General features: G+C 32.3%; 1 protein-coding gene across 1 annotated transcript; it reads left to right on the top strand.

The window, feature by feature from the left end:
* Positions 1 to 129: 129 nt before the first annotated feature.
* Positions 130 to 26,353, top strand: LOC126775585 (phosphatidylinositol transfer protein alpha isoform). Its single transcript, XM_050497626.1, has 8 exons — positions 130 to 321; positions 621 to 651; positions 3,281 to 3,392; positions 11,715 to 11,866; positions 12,639 to 12,716; positions 19,493 to 19,723; positions 23,294 to 23,352; positions 23,719 to 26,353. Exons 1-8 carry the CDS (start codon positions 305 to 307, stop codon positions 23,855 to 23,857), a joined length of 819 nt encoding a protein of 272 aa, XP_050353583.1. The 5' UTR covers positions 130 to 304; the 3' UTR covers positions 23,858 to 26,353.
* Positions 26,354 to 27,042: the final 689 nt, after the last annotated feature.

The following is a 27,042-nucleotide window of genomic DNA, read 5'->3' as shown; positions in this document are numbered from 1 at the left end:
TTGAATTGATTATATTAAAAAAAAAATCCTCTTTTCTGGCGTGTATATATTGATTATATATACGTATTTCCGAATTACTTTAATTATATTGAACGAACCTTTAAGTGTTGACGTAATTTCCGTTGCATCATTGAGTTGAAGCATGCGCCTTGTCATTTTCAGTCATTGGTTGGTCAAAGATTTTTAAAATTGTTATAAATCGGATAATCGGCTCGTAGCTCAAGTGTCGAACTGTGATAAGTTTATTTTAGGTTTTAGTGAAATATCTAATGTGCATTTAAGTGAAATACACTAAATATTCAAGATGCTTATCAAAGAATAGTAAGTAAAATAAAGGTTATATTGTCCTTTTGTTAATATAAATCGATTTTATGTCGTCAGCTAAATCTGTTAAGGCGCCGTCAAGTAATTTTGTTTCGTATAAATGTTATTTTGTTTTAATAAAAAACTAAACTCCCTAAGTACTTTGTTAATTAATCAATTTGATCGTTTTGAATATTTTTGACAGTGAATGTCAGTAAATTTTACATTTATTCTGGCAAATAGCCATTAGTTAAAACTAATATTTCGAATTGCTATAAACCATATGGGAAATTTAAACTTTGCTATTTCTTTTTCAGTCGCGTTACTCTTCCTTTAACAGTAGAAGAGGTAAGCATTGTGATTTTATATTTTTGTTTATTGAATAAGTAATAATTTTTGATTTAGAGACATTTTTTCATATTGCTTATATTAAAATTTGATTATTCGAATTATTAAAAATTGTAATAAAATTTATCAGTATTATATATGAATAGTTATCTTATCTCTTAAATATACAATCATTTTTAATTATCTAGATAATTTATATTTGGTATTAGGCATATATATAAATAGAAATGATCCAAAATAAAATAAAAAATATTATTAGTGACTGGATATTATAATACTTTATATTTTAATGTATAAATGTATTAAGGATTTGTTAATATGGTTATTGTACTTACTAAATAAGCTAGTAAGCTACATATAAAAATTACATAACTGCTATAGGGTTTTTTCAAACTTGACTTTTATAAACTCCTGGAATATAAATTTACAAATATTTATTAAAGATCATAATGTAGCGTAGTTAAAAAAACAGTCAAAGAAAATCATATATTCATTGAATTTCCTCATTAAACTTTTAATTTTAAACTATTGAAAATAATTAGAGCTGAGAGGGCCCTGTTTTTACAAAACCTGAATTTTAACCAAAGATTGTGGGTAAAAACCTGGCTAATGACCACTGGATCAAGTGCTTTATTTGTTTTTCTGAATAATCTCATAATTGGTGGTGAAGGAAAACATTGTGAGGAAACCTGCACGTGGTTGAATAAGCTCCTTTCCTTCTCTTCAAATGCAGAGGAGGCCATAACCGAGCTCTAGTACATTTACAGGCTGAAACTTTATAATTGATAAATATAAACATAGTTCATATATGAATGCCTGTGTTCAGCAGTACAATATTTATATCCAGTTGTAAAAAAATTTGCTTGTAATGTATTGATGTATATATTTTTAATTAATACTGTTTTCAACCTACACAGTAAAAATTTCTTATATCATTATCATCCATGAATCCATAAATTAATATAAGGAAAATGTTAAATTTATGGGAATTTTGTTTTAAAACCTATCATAACAATAATATATTCTCATTATAGTATTGGTTTTTTTTTTTAAAGAAATATTAATATTAGTAGGTATAATTAAATTTAAAATGGTTAGGAACAAATCTTATAAATATTTAAGATTCAAGACTTATAACAGTCAGAAGAACTTTGTTAGAAAAACATTATAAAGTTTTTATTTTTTCTGAATAAGTATAATTAAATTTAATTTTTTTGTATAATTATTGATCATGTAACTTCTAAACAACTTGGTGAATTGTGTGATCACAAAATATATTTGTTTTATTATAGCTATGATAAGATATAAGTAGAGTTTTGTTAAAATAAAAATTTTATACTTATGAAATAAAATTACTCATATTCATAAAATTATATTATATTATTGTCAGAAAACATCAAATCAGCAGCTGTGTTTGTTAATAAATATGATTATCCTTTTGGTTTTGAGGGCGATGCCAATGAGGTGTATTAGTTGTTCTATAAAATACATTATTTAAATGTGGTCTTAAGATTAGTTTCTTTGATTAAATATTGAATGTCAAAATCGTGACTACTAGCGAGCATTTGCTGAATTGTATAATATTTATATAAAAAAATACCAATTACAGACAATTTCTCCAAGAATAGTTTCTAAATGCCTTACTTATAAACATTGCTTAGCGGCTGTTTAGTTGAACACTGATTTCTCTCTTTCTGTCATTACTGATTTGACATCTAAAAGAAGACACCATTGCTTAACAAAACTCATCACTTGCTAAACATGTTTACATAGTAGTTTATTAGTATCATATTCAGATTTTATTTAAAATGCATTATAATTGGTGGTTTACTGATACAAAGTCTGTCATTAATTAGTTGGTTCACACAAAAGCTGCGCTTGCGAGGTCGCGACGAGATTAGGTCAAGGCCCTTCAGTTCAGCGGGCTTAGCTGTGAAGAGGTGCACACGTACCCTGACTTGTCACATGTTAACTTCTATCTCCTTATGTTTTTGTAATGATTTACTATATAAATAAAAATATGAGTTATACACAGGGATAATCGAAACCTTGACTTTATAAAAAAACTACTTTTCGTATTTTATATACGATTTTGACCTCGCTAAGATTTATAACATATATACAAATTATACTTATTATCTGCATTACATAACCTCGGCCAAGCTGTCGTTCTTGAACTTGTGACTACTTAGAATAGGATGAAGGTTTTAATAGAGAATCGAAGCCGTTGACTCGACAAAGAAATGCATCGCAATGCAGTATGTGGGTACATACATTATATATTAAGCTTATAAAAATATGTTGTATATTACTTTTTTTTTTTGTTCTTAGCTGTATCTTTTGTCACTTTTTAATGTTTATTTGAGAATAGTTAGTGTCGTTATTATGGAGATATCGTCAAATTGCGCATTCCTATCGCGCTCGGTATTATTATAATTTACATAACACAATATCTTAATAAAGAATCGCATCATGAATTCATCACGATAACTCGGATTTCTAGAAAAATAGTTAGGGAGTTAGTCCGGTTTTTTTTGACAATGAGAAGTATCCTTTAAAGGTTTTTTTTTTAATTCGAGTTAATTAGAAGTGAAAATGAATTGACTTTTGATTTTATTCTTTTACCCAGTATCAAGTTGCGCAGTTGTACTGTGTCGCGGAGGTCTCCAAAAACGAAACTGGTGGCGGCGAAGGAATTGAGGTCGTCAAGAATGAGCCGTTCAAAGACTATCCTTTGCTTGGTGAGTTAATTTTATTTATATATATGTTAATGTGTATATAATGAAAATTGAAGTAGCATATTATTTTTAAGAAGGTATAAAAATGGTGGCAAAGTCGTAATTTGTGACGTATTGATGATAATAATTATTATAAGACATCATATTTATATTTTTATCCCTAATCGATAATATTACTCTATTGATTACGGAAATTTAATTTTTATTATTAGTTTTAAATTTATAATTTGATACTCTGTTAAATCGCTTTAGATTGTTCTAGATATCTTTGGTTTGTGATAGCGTACTGCAAAAAAATCACATTTGCATTATTATTATTTTATTTTTTATCAATTACATGGGCATGGGCAAGTGGTGGTTAGTGGTTAACATTGCTCTTTGACATAGAAACGGTACTGTACGAATGGTAAGTGCTTTAACACCGTCAACGCGCCCACTGCCTTTTGCGTTCAACATACTGGGAAACTCATCCATTAAAACCGGTATTGTCGTTTGGCGGTAGTCATCCAGACGGCTTTGCACAAAGTCCTAACCCCAGTGAGTAACCGTATTAAAATTTTAACATAATACTCGATATGATTCGTAATAATGACATACATAATAATGCTAATCATATTTGTATCTTCGCATACTCATTGTGAACAAATTCTTCGAATCTTATATGCATAAATAAATAATAATCTGTCGGATTACATCGAAATTTAAATTATTCCTTTTAATTAGTTTTGAGAATAATCATTATCTTTTAAAGCAACCGTCATAAAAAAAAACATATTGTAGAATATAATATGACGTTCATAAAGACGATTTTATTTTATTTTATATGACATTAATAGTATTCGAAACTTTTATTAAAAACTTATATATATATTTATATATATATATATAAGCCAAATGATAGATTATGACCCAAAATGATAGATTAAAAGATTATTATCGCTTCAATAATGTTCCTGACTACTGTTATAACACAATTACTTTTCAATTATATATATTTTATTTAAAATAGGTAGGCAGACTGACAAATGAGTCACCGTGGTGACATTGGATAGTAAGTGGTCATCGTGACTCACAGACATAAGTACTAAAAGAAATATCCACCACATCTTAAATCGTCAATGCGCCACCAACCTTGAGAACTAAGATGTTATAACCCTTGTGCCACGTCCAGTGTACCTCAGTTGCCCTTTAGAGAGGAACATAACAATACTATTGCTGTTTGCCCGTAGAACTTTATATTTTTTTATATAAAAAGATAAGTAAATTAAATTAATATTTTATGCTAATAGCAATGAATAATCTTTCTGGTCGAATTTTGGCCACGGTTGACAATTAAGATAAGACAACGGCAGGACATTTGACAAGATACATTTAAAATTGCTTAGTGTGTGCGTCCGTACTGTGCATAGTGGGATGTTAACCCACAACCACGGTATCAGCCCAGGAGACACACTCAAAACTCACACCACCATTTTACAAAACGCGTAATCGAAAACAAAGTTGTTTTTATTTGTATCGCCTGTCTCTTATGTAATCACCTTGATGTAGATTTTTTATCTCAATTTGTGTAAAGGTATATTATGTAGGTAATTGAAGGTTTGTGATGGTGTGGTTTGCGATGAAATTATCGGCATTTTCTGTGTTAGTAATTCTTCAAAAAGTCACTAAAATTTTATCATTTTTTTGTTGACACATACATGACGATGATTGTCTCCTGACCGATTTCGGCCACGGCCGCCAAGGAAGTCTGTGCAGGACATATTATAGTGCACAAGTGTGTACGCAACAACTGGTGCATTCTCTATTCCCTCACTTGTAATCCGATGGGACGGCAATACGACACGACCGGAAAGAGCTTAGGCGCGCGCACAAGCAATGTCTACGTGCTTTCCAAGCTTTCCGAGACTCGGGAGAGAACACTTCCAACTTCCACATTTCGGACTGCAATTGAGAATTGGTCCATCGGAAAATCTAATAACTTTTTATTGGCCTGACCTAGGTTTTAAACCCGAGATCGATATCTGAGGCTTTATATTCAACCACTAGACCAACGAGACTGAACACACACAAGTTGCCACATGTAATATTCGAATATACATATATATGTATATATATTATATATTTTTCTATATTCTTTATCTATGGAATCGAAGATGTTTAATTTTTTTTATAATAACGCTGGTTCTGTTACAAAGAAAACGAACTGGAAAATATGTAATCAAGTTGTTACCGACAGGCGATCGAATAACCTGATTCTAGGTGTTATAAAAATCGACACCGATATTTGTGTAGGACAAAATCAAGATCATCGGTAATTTTGTGATAGCGTACTGCAAAAAAATCACATTTGCATTATTATTATTTTATTTTTTATCAAATACATGGGCATGGGCAAGTGGTGATTAGTGGTTAACATTGCCCTTTGACATAGAAACGGTACTGTACGAATGGTAAGTGCTTTAACACCGTCAACGCGCCCACTGCCTTTTGCGTTCAACATACTGGGAAACTCATCCATTAAAACCGGTATTGTCGTTTGGCGGTAGTCATCCAGATCATCGGTAATTTTTGTATAAACAAATATTATATACAATTAGTATATACCAATACTTCCTACATTAATGGTAAACAATTAATATTATAAAAATTACCACAGAACATACAACAGACGCAGTAGTTACGTACGGACTGTATATATGTTAATAAATTATTTTTAATTTTGTACGTGTTACGATTTGTTTCATCTGAACTAGTTTGAGCTAGTGTGAGTTAGATTTCTTAATAAAAATATCAAGTACTTTTGCCCAACCGATGGAGTAGATATTTTACATACATTTTTTTGTGCACATTCATATATTAAATAAAAACTTATCTCAAATTTTATTTTAATGTTTTTATTAGATAATCCTTTTTTACGTTTTAGTTAAGAATAATTCTAAAACTGCGCCAAGTTCTAAAAATGCTGGCGAAAATTCGAGTGAAACAATCACGTGTGGGACTTGCTCTCCGTGTGTTTTTGATGGTAAAAATATTATATTATGAGTAGGACCAGTACAGTCATTTGTGTTACCTAATTTATTATATATGTTATATAATATATTACATTATATATCGGTAGTTATTGTATTGATTTATGTTATAAATTTTAGTAAATTATTCGATCTACAAAGGCATTCTAGAATGTTAAACTTTCATATTTTTGTTTTCATTTCATTAATATCGCATAAAATGGTTGTTTCTATTTATTTCGTCCGTTTCGAATTGAATTTTAAATTTTATAGCTATGATTATTTAAAATATATATGTTTAGCAGTTTTTTTCAACAAATTCATATTTTTATGGTACAGTAGTGGCTTTTAGTTTAGTGTATTAATTATGCAAAAGTCAAATTAATGAATAGACATACCGGAAAGTATAGTTAAATAAGGAGATAATCGCTGTAGTTTGACATACCAATCCCTTAACGATTCATCTGCCGCATTTAACCCTGAGATCAGCATTACCAGACGACTGTGAAATACTTAGCCTGAGTCTGTATTTCCCGATAGGTACAGCGTTGGTGTTTTTAAATCCTGAGTAAACAGGTATCTTCTAGGCAAGCGTGCTACATTTTAGACTGCGTCAATGCTTTATATCTGGCAAGTTAACAGTAAAACGCTGGCCTATAAATGATAAAAAAAGTCACGATTTTTGTGTCTGTTCCCGCGCAGTACAGTCTCTGTTCCCCTTTTCCGGGCAAATTAATTTAAAATCGTCGGATGACTGAAACAAATGCTCCGTAATTTTAACGAAAGCTGAATTACTCATTGTACTGGTGGTAGGGCTTTGTGCAAGCTCGTCTGGGTAGGTACCATCCACTCATCAGATATTCTACCGCAAAACAGCAATACTTGATATTGTTGTGTTCCGGTTTGAAGGGTGAGTGAGCCAGTGTAATTACAGGCACAAGGGACATAAAATCTTAGTTCCCAAGGTTGGTGGCGCATTGGATATGTAAGCGATGGTTGACATTTCTTACAATGCCAATGTCTAAGAGCGTTGGTGACCACTTACCATCAGGTGGCCCATATGCTCGTCCGCCTTCCTATTCTATAAAAAAAAAAAAAAACAATTCTATCGGTAGTTGTTACCCTGTGTTTATCAACTATATTAAAGAAAAAAATAAAATAAAAAAGTTAAAATATCCGATGAATATATACGTAAGCAATACAAACGCACTATTTTTAAATAAAAATACCTATCACTATTCTATCAAAAAAAAATGTAAGCTTAAGTCGTGAAGCTCAAACGAAAGAATAAGTTATAAAAAAATAATTGATTCGAACTGAACTTGCGTTTTTTTTAGACTTGATAAACCCCCTCTTTTTAATCACAAGGTAACAAAATCCCGGTATGCTCGAAAAAATATTCGGCAACGAGGGCCGAGATATAGCAACGTGGATAGGATGAAAACATTCTCCATGGAAAAATAGATTTATGTGCAGACTTTCAAGATAATCGTTTAAACAGCGTCGAAGTCCATTAATCTCAAACAGATATCAAACATGTAGGTCAACATCCACAGACAATCCGACCCGGTGAGATGAGGTTTTATTTGTATGAAAAATCAATATATATGTCGTCCCAGTAAAATACTCCGCGGAAAATACTTGGTTACATCAAGTATTAAATAAGCAGCCTTTGTGGAATCATTTTATGGCTGGATGCCAATTATACACGTTGACGTACTAACTTCGTACGCCCGAAAAGAAAATTGAGGCGATTTTCAAATATCAATAATTTGATGTTATGATGATGTCCTCCTGACCGATTTCGACCATGGCGGCCAATCATATGTATCATATGGATGCATATGTATCCGCACACACGCTCGACCTGAGGTCAGGCATAGTTCACGAAAGTGTTGTCTACATTTAAACGTAGCTTTCAACTTCTGAGAGTTCGGGCTGCTACTGAGATTCTTCGACAGAAGAAGAACCCAATAACTTTTTATTGGTTCAACCTCGGGTTTGAACCTAGGATCTCGGGATCTGTGGCCTTATATCTAGCTACTAAACCAACGAGGCAGTCAAGTCAATAGATATTATAAACGTAATGGATTTATTTATCTCCTTTAAAGATAATTATTGATATTTTTACTATCAATATAGGGACCAAACACAAATTGGGATTAGATTTTATTCATAGTAAGTTGTATGTTAGTAGATTTAGAGAAACCAAGCTGAAGCTTGAGCAGTCTTGCTGAATACATATACCAAACAATCACAATACTCTTCCATCAAAACCGAAGTTATCTTTTGTATAAAATCTTGATATAATTGTTATTCGAGTAAACTAAATATACTATGAAATATTGATATTGGTAATTTCTATAAAGAAATTATTGGACAATTGAAAATATTATTGATATATATATAACGAAGTTTGTTCTATGACTTTGGTCTATGACTACCAATGTTATTCCTAGATTAAACAAATCATTTACGACTTATATATACATATTACAACTTCGCTTAAAACGCAATTTTTACCAAAAAAATATAAATTTTATGAAGTATTCTTTAATTGGACTATTCGTTCGTTTCCTCGTTTTTATTTAAATGCTAGATGTGTGTATGTTTTTATTTGCCCGTGAACAAGTAATAACAATTGCAATTATTTTATCATATACGTACGTACATTGCAAGTAAGTATAAATAGATTATGTATTATATATGTCGTCTTTCTGCATCTAAGCTCTTCGGCTCTTATCGATCTGATGTCTAAATGTTTCCGATTTGGATGCAGCACAGTTAAAAACCTTCAGTGTTCAAATTCGCTCCTCACAGCTTTATCGAACGCTTCGAACACATTTCAAGTCTGCCATGTATTCTTAAAAAAAAAACAGATTTACTGTAATGTAAGGAGTTATTTTATATTTATTTCTTCTTAACTTGTATTTTATTTTCATACCAGTTTTATAATTAATATTTAGGTCGATATGTGTTTATCGTAATGCGCTTAGTGCAGTCTGCTGATTCGAAAAACGTAGTACGTAATCAAACGGTCACGTATTTACATATTTGCTCGCTACTACAATTATGCTTCCTTATACTTCGCGATCGTTAAATTGATCCCATTGTTCACCTAAATTTGCAACAATTACTACCCTTTTTTTTGTAAGGAATCACAACAACATATATAATATATAACATTTCGTGGTAAAATGACGTATTTACAATTCTATTGTACAAAAGTTACAGGGCTTAGAAGTATTGATATAGGTTTGTCATAAATTACTGACTCGTAAAAGCCTGTGAATGTTCCACTAAAGGAGGACTAAAGGAGGAGGCCCCTTTTTGAGGAGAAGCTTATTCCACCACGCTTCTCCAGCGCGGTTTGGTGGAGAATACACATGTGGCAGAATTTCAGTGAAATTATACACATGCAGGTTTCCTCACGATGTTTTCTTTCACCGTAAACCACTAGAGGAATTATAATCATTAAGCACATGAAAATTCAGTGATGCTTGCCCTGGTATGAACCTACGATCATCGGATGAAGGTTCACGCGTTCTTACCACTGGGCCATCTCGGCTTTAAATTACTGCCTACACTATGTAATTAATTTACTTTATCTCTTTAATTCTGTTTACACGAAAATAACTTTCTGAACATGTTTTACGTCTGAGACGATACCGCAATGTTATCATAGAAAAATAATTAAATTACAATCTTTTCATGAAGTCATCCTATCAATATAAGCATATTACTACTACCGTAGTTTTTATATAATTCTTTCATCTAATATAGGTACTGTTTCAAACTACATAAGGGCGATTATTCCTTGGCACAGTATATAGTATCGCTTTCAATGTTTAACTCACTAGCTAACAATTGTCAAATGACGTCACATTCCAGTTTACACAGATGTTAATATTTGATTAACGCAGTTTTAAAAAAAAAACCTTTGACTTCCTTATTCTTGTTTTATTTTTTGTTATCCGATAAATAATTAAATGAATAGCGTTATTTTAATATGATAATATTAAAAACAAGTTTATTTTTAACTTTATTTAAAAATAATTTGCTTATTTATTATGAGAATGAGTAATTTATGACCTTTCCTTATAAGTTGACTTGAGTTTGATGTTGGCTCGAAAAGTACGGCTAATACAAATTTGTTTTTCGAATATAAAAATTTTATATGCTTATTAATATAATCTATATTTTTAGACTGGCTGTAATCTGCTCGTTTCGAGGCGTGTTTTAATTAATATATTAATATGTAGGTATTTTGTGGATTCCAAATATAAAATAATAGTACGTTCCATTTTATGACGTAATCAAATGTTATGATTCTATGACGCATTAAAATGCGTTTCAGCCTGATTGATATAAATATTTAGACCAACTAACAAAACCAACATTCCTTATATTTATGTATATTTTTTAAATAAACCAATGAGTCCTAAGTCGTGTTAACTTTTGGTGTTTCTATGATTTAATTGGTTTTAATTTCGATGTGCCTGTATATTATTACTTACTGACGAGCCGGTTGGCGTGGTTGGTGGACGCCGAAGGTTGTGGGTTCGATTCCCACCCAGGACAGATAATTGTTTGCATGAACATGTCTGTTTGTCCTGAGTCTGGGTGTAATTATCTATATAAATATATATTTACAAAAGAAAAATAGTATACGTAGTATATCAGTCGTATGGTTTCCATAGTACAAGCTCTGTACAAGCTTAATTTATGATCAGATGACCGTGTGTGAAAAATGTCCCAGGATATTATTATTTATACAGTCAACATTTACAGGTTCAGGTAAATTCTACATTTGATATACCCATGTCATTATTCAGAGGCTACCTCTATTTATAATTCAATTACGATTGGTTCAGTGGGTTAATCGTTATTAGGTTACAAACAGACAGAATTACTTATGTTTTTAAAATATTAGTCTAATTTAATTAACATTTGCTACTGGCAAGTTTTAGTAGATGTAATTTTTTTTACTATAAATCGTAAGACATATCTTATAATCTAAATTAAAAACCTGATCTAATAGTATAATATTTTTCGTCAAATATTCGCAATTAATTGCGATAAATTAAAAAGTTGATTAAGTTTTCTGTCGACTGTTCGAAATTTAAGCTCGTTTATCTTGCTCTTATGATACAAAATATATTAAATATACTTAAAAGGTATATAATACGTCAAAAATATAATATAGAATACATATTAAAAACCAAATGTCGTAAGAATTTATTATTTATACTGAAATATTATTACTAACTTACCTAATATTTCATATTATTTAATAATGTTTCTTTTTGCATGAAAGGTGGAAAATACTCATCCGGTCAATACACGTACAAGATCTACCATCTGGCGTCTAAGGTGCCCGCGTTTATCAGAATGCTGGCGCCGAAGGGCTCCCTAGAAGTGCACGAAGAGGCGTGGAACGCGTATCCGTACTGTCGGACCGTGCTCACGGTAAATATACAACTTGTTAATAAATTATAAGGGGTGGTGCTGATGTCTCCATTGACCGATTACGTCCACAGGGGCAATTCTCAAGAGAAACTAGACTATATGTTATAGGCCATCTGCGCGGGTCATATTACAGTACGCAAATGCGCAAATATAAGTGCACTCTCTCATATACCAATAGGATAGTAATTCCGACAGGTACTTACGTTTTACGTGCTTTCCAATACATGGGAGTGTTAACTCTATATTTGTCTTAGAGGAGTGGATTGAACCTTAGACTTTGATATACTAGACCAAAGTGAGAGTTTATTTTTATAAATACATATGTACTAAATCGCCGTCTCTCTTTTACGGCGAAGGAGCTTATTTCACCAAGCGGGTCTAGGGCGAGTTGGCGAATACACATGCAAAATATCATTCGATGCAGGTTTTTACACGATGAATTAAGCATAACAAATACTCAGTCAATGCCAGGATTTCATCCAGCTGTCTCTTGTGAAGATCCACGTGTTCTGTTAATTGGACACCTCATCCTTCCTTATTTTGTTAAAGAAGTTATTTTTATGATATAGTCTAATAGTTTATAAGTATGTAATTATGAATTGTAATAAAAATATAATAGTCTGTGCTACGACTAAGTTATGTTTTTTTTTTGATGTACAATTACTTAATATATTGACTTTTATTAAAATAAGTTTTATGCGTTATAGTAAGGAGTTATTATTATTTTTTTAAACAGTTTTTAATATGAGATCCTTTAATCGTTTTCTTATAGAATCCAGGATATATGAAAGAAAACTTCGTGATCTGCATAGAGTCATTGCATTTACCGGACGCGGGCGACCAGCAGAATGTAAGTAATTTATTTAACACACACATTTATGAAGCCGAGATGGCCCAGTGGTAAGAACGCGTGAATCTTAACCGATGATCGTGGGTTCAAACCCGGGCAAGCACCACTGAATTTTCATGTGCTTAATTTGTGAATATAATTCATCTCGTGCTTTACGGTGAAGGAAAACATCGTGAGGAAACCTGCATGTGTCTAATTTCACTGAAATTCTGCCACATGTGTATTCTACCAACCCGCATTGGAGCAGCGTGGTGGAATAAGCTCCAAAACCTTCTCTTCAAAAAAAGAGGAAAGGAGGCCTTTAGCCCAGCAGTGGGACATTCACAGGCTGTTATGGTTACGGTACGGTTACACATTTATGAAACATTATCATCTGTTCTCGGTCTTAAAAGATTAAAATATATATATATATATATATATATATATATTAATCTAATTCCTATACTCAAATTAAAATGATTGTAATATTCAGAAGTATTTATATATGTTTAAATATAAAAGGAAAATATAAATAGCTTCAATTCCACTGTCGACACTACCGTGATACATGTTTAGTTTAATATTTTGCAGACAACAATATATTATTGTTGTTTGGTGGTACAATATGTGATGAGTTGGTGGTACCTACATAGAGGCATTTGTACACTGTCTTACCAAAGTTATAAGGCTTTGTATCATATTTATTTATTTATTTATAGAATAGGAAAGCGGACGAGTATATGGGCCACCTGATGGTAAGTGGTCACCAACGCCCATAGACATTGGCATTGTAAGAAATATTAACCATCACATATTAGATATTCTACCGCTAAACAGCAATACTTATTATTGTGGCGTTTCAGTTTGACGGATAATAATGTAACTACAGGCACAAGCGACATAACATCTTCGTTCCCAAGGTTGGGTGGTGGTGTATTGGCGATGTAAGGAATGGTTAATATCTCTTTCATCGCCAATGTCACCAATGGGCGGTGGAGACCACGTAACATCAGTTAGCCCAATTGCTCGTCCGCCTGCCTATAACATAAAAAAACGCCACCAAGTAAATGTTTTCGCGGCGTTCCCCGTTCTGTGTCGGCTATCAGTCTCGCTACATAATGTTTTTTTTAATAGAATAGGAAGGCGGACGAGCATATGGGTCACCTGTTGGTAAGTGGTCACCAACGCCCATAGACATTGGCATTGTTAGAAATGTTAACCATCGCTTACAGCCCCAATGCGCCACCAACCTTGGGAACTAAGATGTTATATCCCTTGCGAATGCGAAAGCGAATGTTTTGAGTTTAGACGACCATATTTTTCGCGTAGAGACTTTGCGCGAAACCTTGAACGTTATATTAAGGACGAACGAAACGGCACCCTTGCTGATTTTAAACACATTACATTCTCCGGTGTAATGAAAATTTATGATATTGTAAAAAATCAATTTGAGCTGAGCACATGGATAAAAAATTTAAATTACCTAAACCTACTAAATTCTTCGTTATCACTGATAAGTTTGCTTATCGCAAAGTATGTGCCTCCTTAATGTTAATAATCAATGATTAGAATTGCTGTTAAGTGCAGAATTTCTATTTAATTTTTTTTGGTAAGTCGTTAGTTTACCAAAAAAAGCCGAAATGACCCGGTGGTGGGAAGGCGTGAATCTTAACTGGTGAATGCCGCTTCAAATCCAGACAAGAATCTCTGAATTTTCATGCGGTTTGTGTTTCTCCTCAATAGGAGAACAGCCCTTAGCCCAACAGTGAGACGTCTACAGGCTGGAGCACAAGAAAAAAAAACTCACCTGTGCCCAGTTTCTATATTTAACGAATCGTTATGAGCATCAGTAAACTCTCGTTTTTGACGACTAACGACTTGGTCAAGTCTGTATAAGTTTTTACGTCACGTACGAAACATACTGGACGATCTTTTTAGAGGAAAGCTTTTTTATTACTCTACATTTTTAATTTACGTTATATTATCATTCACAAATTAGCCATCCGTTAGTTCGCTAGCAACCAACCTTTGTTACTAAAATGTTAGATCCCATGTGGCTATAGTTACACTAGCTCACTCACCCTTCAAAATTGAATAACTCTCTGTATACAATTCTACTACACGTAAGAAAAACTAATCTTTTTTTATTATAAAGACCAGACATGGATCTGTACTTCGATTGTTTTAAGTATTCACATTGCAATAAAACCTCGTATGAAATATTAATGTTTTGACCGGTTTCGAATTGGTCATGATAAATGGAATGACTGCGAATTAACCCCCAAGTATTGGGGGTCAAGTAGCGATGAATATTTCATTGAGATTCTTGTAATTCAATTATGTACGGAATCGACGGCATACCCATTTGAAGTCGAACATAGAATATTGTTCTCATTTAAATATCGAACTATGGAAACATAAACATTTATTAAAAAAGCTTATTGAAGACAAATAAGTCGTCTTCAACAAGCTTTGTTTTTAAATTTAAAATCAATCAGCAATTTGTCAAATAGGCCACTTGTTGAACTAAGGCGTTATGTCCCTATAGCCTGTAATTGAACTGGCTCACTCATCCTTCAAACCGGAACGCAATAATACTAAGTAATTTTGTTTAACAGTAGAATATCTGATAAGTGGGTGGTACCACAAACTCCTACCACCTAGGTAGGACTCTGTGCATACCTCGCTGTGTAGGTACCACCAACTCATTATATATTCAACCGCCAAATGACAATAATATATTGCTGTCTGCAAAATATATAGAAAAAAGCATAAAATTAAATTTGTATCACGGTTGTGACAGTGGAATTTTAGCAATTTGATAAACGAGCCTCCAGGAAATAAAGACGTTACGCAATTGCCTATAGTCGAACTGAGTCACTCACTCTTCAAACTGAACAGCAATAATTTTTATTGTTATTTGACGGCAGAATATGTACAAAGACCAGATAAAGTGATATTCAATTTTGGTATTACAATGTTTTCATGTCTTTACATAAGAGAGTTCTACTGTGGTTCTTTAAAAGGTTGCTTGTGTGCGTGTTCGTGTATGTGTTAATTTTTGATGGTTGATGTTAATATTCACTTCAAAACAATTTCAGTAGTAGTAATAGATAATAATGAACAATGAATTGTTTTTTTTTTTTGTAATATTTGAATTGCCTACATGTAAACTAGTTTTCGCTCGCGAATGAGGGGGAGAGGTGTTACGTACCCTTTGTACTTTTCTTTTATAAACGTGTTTGCAATTTTCGGATTTAATGATGATTGTTTGTGTAGTTAAGAAGCCAAAGCGTAACAAACAAATAAACGAAATTTTACATTTATAATATTAGTAAGGATTGATCGAGACATCCAAGTGGCAAGTAGAACAAATTAATTAGTGTTTATAATACATGTTATACTCGGCGATGAAGGAACACATCGTGAGAAAACCAGCATACGAGGGGACGTTTTTAAGTTCGTGGAATGGATAGGTAGGTAATAAGTGGGGATGTCGCTGAATTATATGCTAATTGTGCAACTCATTATTGGTATAAATACCGGGTTTTATTGTGATTAGATCATTAGTCTTTGAGTTATCGTTAACCAAACAAGTCAATCAGAAAGAATGGAGAAAATCGAGTTCCGTGGCGTTATAAAGTTCCTTACCAAGTAAGGAAAATCAGTTCAGACTATACTGAAAGAAAGGTCATCCGGGTACGGGGACTCTTGTCCAAGTAAATCTATGGTTTACAAGTGGCATAACCTTTTTAAACAAGGCAGAGAGTCATTTGAAGACGACCCACGGCCAGGAAGGTCGATCGATGTGACCACTTCGGAAATTATTCAAACAGTCGAACATTTAATATTAGAAGATGCCCGCCTAAAGATGAAACAGCTCGCAAAAATTGTTGGAGTATTAGATACAACCCCCATTCCGCGAACTTAGAAACGTCGTAAGTCGAATGAAACTCGACCACATTCGTATCCACCAAAACGCGTTGGAGCAGCTTTTTGAGATTAGACCCAAACCTACTCAGTAGAAGATGTCGTAGCCCAACTGTGGGCCAGGGCCTCGATCTACGGCCTCTTATATCTCTTATAGCCACTACACACCAACACACACCATATACACCAACGAGACAGTCAAGTCGTTGTTACGATTTAGAAAAAAAAAGCTTGTCATAATTTATAAACGGCCGTTCATTTCGTTTTACCTTATTTCCTTCTTATTTATTAAGTGTCAATACGATTCTTGTTATGTAAGCGGTATTGATTGCTTCTCAGGCCGAGGCCGGCCTCCGCTCAGTTCTACTGCGAAAGAAGCACGCGTAATAAAAAAAAAAACAACATTATTTTGTAATGTCCAATGTCATGAATATTTTTTAATTAGTAATGTAATTTAGTTTTTTTTTTTTCAAATAAAATTAAATGTAGATTGTAAATATGTAACCCCGACACGAAAAAAACATATAAAAAGTAAAAAATCAAATGTGTCTGTTGGCCCCTTAACTTTATTATAAGTACCTAGTAAAATTTGAATTCAAACGTGGCGTTGGGCTACTGGTATTTTAAATTAATCGGACCTGTGATAGTTAGTCCGAACCTTTTGTGAACTATGAAATGAGCTGATGGATCTTCAACCGCCTGATCAGATCTTCATAATTTATAGCTAAGAACCATCGCGATCACATCAGGTTTCAAACTAAAAAAAAAATTATCGTAATCGGTCCATACATTTTGGAGCTACGATGCCAGAGATAGATACGCATATACATTAATTGTACGTCTGTGAAGACTAAAATGATATCATGGTAAACACAATATTGCTTGTCCAGGGTTAAGATTCACTTCACGGTAGCATGCGAAAGCGATCCCGTGGCGCTCCTCGTCAAGACGGAAAAAAGTCCGCTGGTTTTTTAGTGGGTATTCCGATGTTGGGGGCACACTCGGCGCCTTGGACACCGGCGAGCCCCACATACCCCCCACACTGTTCCCGTGGGGGAAACGCATAATGCGTTTTTCCAGCGTTAAAAAAAAAGGGTTAAGATTCACTTGCTCGTGTATTTCTATCTTATATTTGGATTGATATCCAATACACAAGAAAATAATTGTAACAATATACGGATAAATAAACTTTGACATTGAAATGACGCGATGTCATTGGTCGAGATCGTTAATAATCTATGGTATTCATAATGGATTCGTGAAAAAATGGCGTTTTGAATATCGGCGAAGTTGTTATCGGAAAAAAAACTGTATATAATATAAATGTTAAGTTGAATAGTGTTGTATAAATAAAGATATATTAATCAAATTAGATGTAATTCACGCGTTCTAACCACTAGGCCATCTCGCCTTAAGGAAGGAAGGCTTGGAATAAGCTCCTCAAAAGGGAGAGGAGGCCTTAGCCCAGCAGTGGGACATTAACAGGCTGTTACTATAATCAAATTTCTAATTCATAATATAGAGCTATTAAAAAATCTCATGGAATTCCTTCCATTGTTAGGCTGTACTTTGATTTGCTTAGATGTATAACAATTGTGTTTCATTTGTAATATAATGACAACTCGTTCTCATAAAAACCAATCGAATAAATATAATGAATAAAATAATATTTAAATATATAAAGGAGGAAGTTATGATTTTAATTATTTCAATTTTTTAAATAATTTAAATATAATTTATACCAAAAATGTTTGTATTGTATAATTAAAATATTATTCATTTAAATATTTTAATTAAAATATTAATCGTCGGTTAGAATTTAAAAATATGTTTTTTTTTTTTTTTGTTAGTGCCTCTTTTGCAGATTTTTGCGGAGAATTTTGATATAAGTTTTAATAATAATAATAAACAACTTATCAAAGTCAAACATAAATGTTACAAAAATAATTTTACTCATCTAAGATTATAAAATAACTAAATTATAATTAAGATTTGGATTTTAATAATTTTAAATGATTTTTATTAATTTATATTTTATTATTTCAATGTATACAGAATTCTTTTTGATTTTACTTTGTAATTAAAGATAACTATCTTTAATTATAAAGTAACTATTTTATTTTATTATCTTTAAAACAGATTCGGTTTCTACGGCACTAAGAGTAACCTCCAGTTATTTTGACACTGATCAAAGTCAGATTATATACTTTGACTGTACTCAATGGTCATTGCTCGATGACAGCCGATGGCGCAATAGCCGACCAATAAGTTTTCTGTATTTATTCAGGAGCCGAGATAGCCCAGTGGTTAGAACGCGGGAATCTTAACCGATGATTGTGGGTTCAAATCCAGGCAAGCACCACTGATTTTCATGTGCTTAATTTATGTTTATAATTCATCTCGCGCTTGACGGTGAAGGAAAACATAGTGAGGAAACCTGCATGTGTCTAATTTCACAATTGAAATTCTGCCACGTGTGTATTCTAACAACCTGCATTGGTGCAACGTGGTGGAATAAGCTCCAAACCTTCTCCTCAAAAAGGAGAGGAGGCCTTAGCCCAGCAGTGGGACATTCACAGGCTGTCACTGTATTTATTCAAATTATGACATACTCATATTAAAAAAAAACAGAATCATGAATTAAAAAAAATAAGATCATTTAGAAAGCTGTGTCACGCGGCTTCAATTGCGTTCAATTTAATACACGTTTAACATACAATACACAATAAACATATATATATATATATATATATACCTACCATACCTGATTATTTTTTTTATTGGCTTTATTATGTATGACTGCGTATATTAGAATACAATCTTATCTTATGTTTCTGTGGCATTAAACGTCAATAAATATCCGTCAGGTTCACGAATTGCCGCCGGAGAAGCTCAAGACCCGCGAGGTGGTGAACATCGACATAGCGAACGATCCGCTCCCCAACGCGGACTACAAGCCGGAGACCGATCCAACGAAGTTCAAGTCGACGAAGACCGGTCGCGGCCCGCTCGTTGGACCCACCTGGAAGAACGACGTGAAGCCGGTCATGACGTGCTATAAACTAGTCACCGCCGAGTTCAAGTGGTTCGGATTACAGGTATACAGATTATAAACTTGCCAATTTAGTCACATTAAAACCTTATTCTAAATATAATAAAAAAATAAAATTTGCCCCTGTACAAGTCATGACCGAGCCGAGATGGCTTAGTGGTAAGAGCGCGTGAATCTTAACCGATGATCATGGGTTCAAACCCCGGCAAGCACCACTGAATTTTCATGTATTTCATTTGTGATTATAATTCATCTCGTGCTTGACGGTGAAGGAAAACATCGTGAGGGAACATGCATGTGTCTAATTTCACTGAAATTCAGGCACATGTGTATTCCATCAACCCGCATTGGAGCAGCGTGGTGGAATAAGCTCCAAAGCCTTCTCCTCAAAAAGGGAGAGGAGGCCTTAGCCCAGCAGTGGGACATTCACAGGCTGTTACTAAGTCATGACCGCGTGAAATGATATTGTTCTTACTATATTTCGATTGAAAAATAGATTCAATAGATATTTATTAATATTAACATATAAAAACGATAAAAATATTGTTCGGAACGTATATTTTCTATGGAGACATGAAAGGTTTTTTTTCATACTAACAATTTGTATAGATTACTAATCATCGGCTTGATCAATTTCGGCCACGGGGTTCATTATTAAAGAGGTCTAGTAATCTGCTTGGGACTTTTGTTGTACAAGTGTGAGCAAACGGCAAGCGGAATATGACCGGTATGAGATTACGCGTTGGACCATCTGGGGCACATGCTTTCCGAGGCACCGGAGTGTAAACTTTGCCAACTCCGAGTTGCTTCCGAGAATTTGTGAAAAGAACAACCCAACAACTTTTATTTTTAAATGTATATTATGTTACACACGTTAAGTAGGGAAACGAATTAAAAAAAAAAAAACAATAAAAATGATAAAAATACGTCATCAACGCCTTGCGATGAAATTATCAATTGCTCTGTTAAAATTTTATAATAAGAAAAACATGAATAGTGTTGAGATCGATTTGTATAGTATTGAAGACGGTTCTTACGTAACACAAGAATAGTTCTCCATTAACACGATACTACACACATTAAGTATATTAATGTACGCTGCAAATACAGACTGATCCAAAAAAAAACTAACACACATTCGAAATTCAAATAAACTTTTTTTTTTTTTTAAGTAAACAATATAATTGAATAATATGTTCTGAAAATATTGTTTAATTTGCGTCATCCAATTACATTTTAAATTTACCAACTGACGTTTCATTTCCTGTTACAATAGTTGCTATTCACGATAGAAACACTCTCTTGTAATCGACAATAGTATGGGGTCCATTTTTGTAAACTTAGATGACTTGGAAAAATCATATCATTAAACCATAGCGACTTACAGTAACAGCCCGTTAATGTAACACAGCTGGGCTAACGCCTCCTCTAACTTTTTGAGGAGATGGTTTGGAGCTTATTCCACCACGCTGCTCCAATGCGGGTTGGTAGAATACACATGCGACATAATTTCGGTGAATTTAGACACATGCAGGTTTCCTTACATGATGTTTTCCTTCACCGTCAAGCACGAGATGAATTATAATCACAAATTAAGCACATGAAAATTCAGTGCTGCTTGCCCGGGGTTGAACCCGCGATCGTCGGTTAAGATTCACGCGTTCTAACCATAAGGTCATCTCGCAACTTGTTTCCTAAAACAATGTTCTATATGCAAAGACAACTTGGACCTCACTACAAATGTAACTCGACTTGTAGTACGCATTGATTACAACGGATTGCACTTAGCTAATATCATTTTCGAATCATACTCATTACAAATATCTTATATATTTCTCAAAATCCAACTTTCTATTATATGTACTTAATAGCCCTTTTTGATTTATACGCCTTCGAAATTTATATATATTTTCATTTTGAGTCACGCTATATATGGTTCTAATCACATTTTGTTAACGCAATTTAGCAGCATTGAGCGTTGTAATGCGCAAGACGAACACGAGTTATGATAAAACTAAATGTTTAGAATCGTTTTAACCAAGATATTCGATTTATGAAATTTATTATTTAAAATCTTATTTAAAAATAAAAACAAATAACAATATGGCGTCTGTTTCGTTCATTATATTATATCAAATTTAGAACGTAACTTTATATCTAAATTTAGACAATCGGTAATTAGGAAGATTAGCTTATTTTTTATGTTCTCAAAAAAATATATTTAAAATATAAAAAATGCTGTCGAAAATTTTTTTACGGTATCTGCAAAAATGAATTTTTTACAATTTTTTAAAGTTACGAGTTATATAGTCATAATTTTTCCACACAAGCTATTATAATCATTTAAATATTATTTTAGTACAAAGAAAAAAAAAATTTTTTTTTAATTTTCATCTTCCTAATTCATTTTTAGCTATGTGTGGGGCCATCTTTGTTATATTTATTTATTTGCGTTGTATTTCTCCATTCTGGTTTAAAGGGAGAGGTAACCAATATCAAAAAATGCACAAGGGACTTAGATCTCATTGTTGGCAGCGTATCGATGGTGTATGGAATGCCTTATATTTCTTACAAAGCCAATGTCTAATTATTAACCGTCCATGAAGTTTGCCCATCTTCTTTTGTAAAAAAAAATATTTAGACCATAAATTCCATTAAAACGGTTATAATAAAATAAAATAATTATTTATTAATAAGAAACTGTATAATAATAATAAAATAAATCAGTTATTACTTACACCGTTGGTTGCCTGGAAATTGGTCGCCATAATTGTACTTTTATTTAGGCAAGTATACGTGCTTTGTATTTTTCTCTTTGTGGTGTACAATAAAGTATGAAGTAAAATATTTCTTTAGTGTTTGTTTTACATGTGAGTTAAGAAAATATATAATAACTGGTTCCAACACTACCATTGTTACGTATTATAATAAGATTACAATGTAAGCTGTATGACTTAATTTACGATGTATGGTGTTGTATGTTTAAATTATGTTATCGTATATAATAATAATGTCCTCCAGACCGATTTCGGCCACGACGACCAATCTCAAGAGAGATTAGCCAACTGCGCATGAGATATTATAGTGCACAAGTGTGTGCGCAAACACAAGTGCACTCTCTATACCCTAACTCTCATAATCCGATGGAACGACAATCCGACACACTTTTTATTGGCTCGACCAGGGAATTGAACCCAGGACCTCCGCAAGGCCTTTGGTCTAGACCAACAAGGCAGACAATTATACGATTATAGTATATATATTTATGGTACATATACATAACAATACATTTCAATGAGAGTAGTTAAAAGTAAATAAACAACATCAAACAATAACTGTCCGTTTTGCTATTAGAAAATCGTGTGGAATATGTTAATCTAATGTCTTTATTCCTCTTGCTACTGGAATATAGTAAAGGTTACCTTATTATAAGATGTCGTTTCCGTTAAACTGTAGTAACATCACCTTATTCGAGTTCCGGTACATTCACTATTATTGAAATATGAGTTTGTCGACCTTTATGTTTTTTATTTGTGTAAAATATGATACTCTAGAGTTTTTTTTTTTTTTGTATCCGTATCAGTTGAATTGACGAATGTAATTTATTTATTTTCAGAGCAAAGTTGAAAGTGTGATCCAGAAGTCGGAGAGACGATTGTTTACCATATTCCACAGGTAAACTTTAAAAATAAAAAATTTTAATGTCGTTTAATAGTTTAGTATCCGATTGAACGAACGGAGCGTAAATGTCTTACTGCTGGACAAAGTTTTATTTTCATCCTATGGTTTGGACCTTATGGAATAAGGCAAAATAATATCCGACGCGTGCAAGTTTTCCTTCATCCCTGAACTATACCACTAATTAAGCATACACTAATTGATTAGTGTTTTCATCATCATCAGACTAAATTAAAATCTTTTGTTAGTTAGTTAGTCAGGCTAGAACTAGTAGAACACGTGACATCCAGAGACCATCTTGGGTTTGCCCTTTAAACATTTGATTTATAAATGGCTTAACAGCTTTTTTTTTTAAATTTCCAGGCAGGTATTCTGCTCCATGGACGACTGGTACGGCATGACGATGGCGGACATCCGAGCTATCGAAGATCGTACTAAAGAGGAATTGGAAAAGCTTCGTCGCGAGGGAGAAGTTCGCGGAATGCGCGCGGATAACGAGTAGGGCGCGCGGGCGGCGCGGGCGGCGCGGGGAACTGTCCACGAGTCAACAATCACGACACGGTTTTATTGAAGACGTATCACGTTTATTACTCGACGTAATACTTACCGAACTTGTTGTAATATATTAATTTTGATTACCGTCGATGTATTACCCGTTCCCGTCTGACGTCACGCGCTCGCACAATGCCCGAGCCTCAAAGTCAGAGATTGCGTTTCAAAACGACTGCAGGCAGTCTAAAGCTCATTATTTACAACACGTATTATATTTACTATGATAGTTAGTTTTCCGAATATAACTGTTAACTTTTATGAATAAATTGACTCGGTATTATCCACGGAGAAATCTTGATGTTAATGAATTTTTCAATATCGTTGCGTAGAATTAGAGAAATACTTTATTGACGATTTTCACATTGCACAATATAATGTATATACATATATTATAGTAAATTAACATTTAAAAGCAATATGTGTTAGTATTAACATAATATTGAATATAAATAATGTTCATGAAATGTATAAGAACAAGCTATTCGTGGCCTATATACATTCGAAAGTCGATCTCGTTTGAAGCAAGGGCATACCTTACCATTAGCAAAATAATTTCACGGAAATGTGGTATAGAATACTATTTAAATAATAATAGGTCGATGTAGTCAGTGATTAAAGGTAGTGCGTTCGTTACGTAACAAAATTAATTCAAAATTATAAATTTTAGACGGAATACCTAAAAACGGTTTTCGAAAAATATATTAATGGCATTTTAGGTACGTTTTAAAAATATTTCGCTGTTTTAATAAATAACATTCTACAATAAGGTTAACACCTGTCTAGAGCGGGTGTCGTTTGGCCGTCGTGTATTATATTACGATAGATATAAAATGATTCATATTGCATATAATTTCGCGTAATCGTTTTTGATTTAATTAAGAACACGAATGTTTAGGGAAAAATTATTGGTGCAATATATATAAATATATATATTCGTATTCTAATGACGGCATCCTTAGATATATAAAAGGTAGCTCGGATAATTATTTTATATATGGGGGGTGTTGCAAGGTGAATTTTGGAATATTATTTATTAAATGTGTCGGTTCGGTGGTTGGAGTATCGTCGGCTCGCTGTGTCTATTCAGATTGCAACATCCATGTAAAGTTATCGCATGTATTTTTTTATATTTATTTATATATTTTTTTTATTTAAGTTCGTTTAACGGATCAGTATTTTTTATATTTGTGTGACATTCCAGATTCTGTACCGAGAGAGACATTTGAACATTTTCAATAGAAATATCGATTCATCACCCTAAATAGCTCTCTGCCTTGTCGATTGCGAAAATGTGCGATTATTGCATATAGAAAGTTTCTTATATATTATATACTTAATTTATTGTCAGTACATTGAGTGTCAAAAGTTGTTATTCGTAGTTTATGATGTAAAATATTGTCATTCATGTTCCTTAATTTTTTTACATAAATAAATAGTTTGTGATCGTTTATTTTGATTTTATATTCATTCAAATTTCAGAATTAATTAATTGAAATTACCCTTTTTTATGAAATAGATACCTTTTTTGGTTTTTCATAAGAGTCGTTTTATATTTCCTAGTTACTCTTTTTTTTTTAATTTTATAAAATATTCATTTTACAACAAACAGAACGATATATTCGGAAGCATTCTTCTAATAATTTAGAGGATAATTGGCTTCAGCTTTTAGCGTCGAATAGTGCTTTTGTGTTTTTTTTTTCTGTATTTTTATATTTTTTTATATCTGTTTGCATTTAAGCTACTTTGTTTTACCTAATTTCAATAAAATTCTTTGTGCATAATATTCGATTATCTGTTCTATGGCCAAAAGTAAATTGAGGAAAAAATGTGAAATTATTGACAAAGAAGTGCAGTTCGCATTTTATATTATTTACATTTTAACTTGTTGCAGTTACCAAATAAAAATTAAGTACATATGAAATATATATTTTTCGTTATTTCCTCTATAGTGTTTTAACAAAGCACACACAAAAAGTCCTTCGATTTTGCGAATTAACATATATGATGATTTCTTTGATTATTTTGTTAATTAATTTGATTTTGCTTAATTTATCAATATATTTAAATTTAGATGTAACTTAAATTAATAGAACTATATAAATATTATTACAAGTTTCGTTGTTTGTAAAGTCGATATACATACGCTCCGTGTTAGCTTCTAATGTGATTTAGGAATTTAGATTATTATATTTAATTAATCTCTCAAAATTCACTCATCTGTTATTTAAATAGAACACAAGATTTTTGTAGTTATTTTAAAACAGCAGTTACATTCTTGGATAAAATCATATAGAAACGCTGTAATTGTCAATTTTAATGTCTAGCAATTAAAATGTTTCGACGAGTTCTCGCATTAATATATAAAATTAAGGTAAATAACATTTGTTGTAAAATGTATTATGGATATTTTGAATGCCAACAGAAATAAAATACTTTTAATCTGCCATCGTTTCGTGTTATTTAATATTCTCGTCTCCTACTTTCGAACAAAACGATACGATTAAAATTGGGTTATGTTTAAATATCGATATCGTGTCTAAAACTTTAATCTTTATATTTTTCAATAATCTTTACCTTTAAACAGGATTATCGTTAATTAAAACCACGGGTATTGGCTCAAAACATTTTAATAAATATTAAAAACAATTGCAATATATATATTTGCAAAATAAATACACTGATTTTATATATAATTGACTAAAACTACGAGATCATTGCAAAGTGTATCGCGTAAATATATTAAATTAATAAAACAACATGTGATTTGATCTTTAAAATATTTTTGATTTCACGTTTACAATTTATATATACTTATAATATGTAAATTATTATGTAATAGAACTGATATAATAAAATTTGTTTTCTCTTTAAAAATATTATCTTATAACTTTTATTACTGGTATCGACCACATAATATACTTTTTATAAGAAATTCTTAGTATTATCTCTTCAAAATTAAATTGATTTTGTAATATCGAACGCACCGTTCAATCTTCGTTTCTTCTCCATTCTACACATTGGCGAAATAATCTTACACAAAATACATGACGGAAAAAGACAATAGAATCACTATCTTTTAAAAACAATTTTAATTAAGGTAAGAATCAAATTAAATTAGTGAACATACAAAAAAAA

The sequence above is a fragment of the Nymphalis io genome, chromosome 18 (genome assembly GCF_905147045.1).
Source record: "Nymphalis io chromosome 18, ilAglIoxx1.1, whole genome shotgun sequence".
Taxonomy (NCBI): Eukaryota; Metazoa; Arthropoda; class Insecta; order Lepidoptera; family Nymphalidae; genus Nymphalis; species Nymphalis io.
Note: the sequence above shows the minus strand (reverse complement) of the source record. Positions and strands in the feature narration are given on the sequence as shown.

Bases quoted from the DNA above. Each gene is read 5' to 3' on its own strand.
- LOC126775585 (XM_050497626.1), top strand. The intron at 652-3,280 runs GTAAGCATTGTG...TCTTTTACCCAG, and splicing joins TTCCTTTAACAGTAGAAGAG to TATCAAGTTGCGCAGTTGTA. The intron at 12,717-19,492 runs GTAAGTAATTTA...AATATCCGTCAG, and splicing joins ACGCGGGCGACCAGCAGAAT to GTTCACGAATTGCCGCCGGA.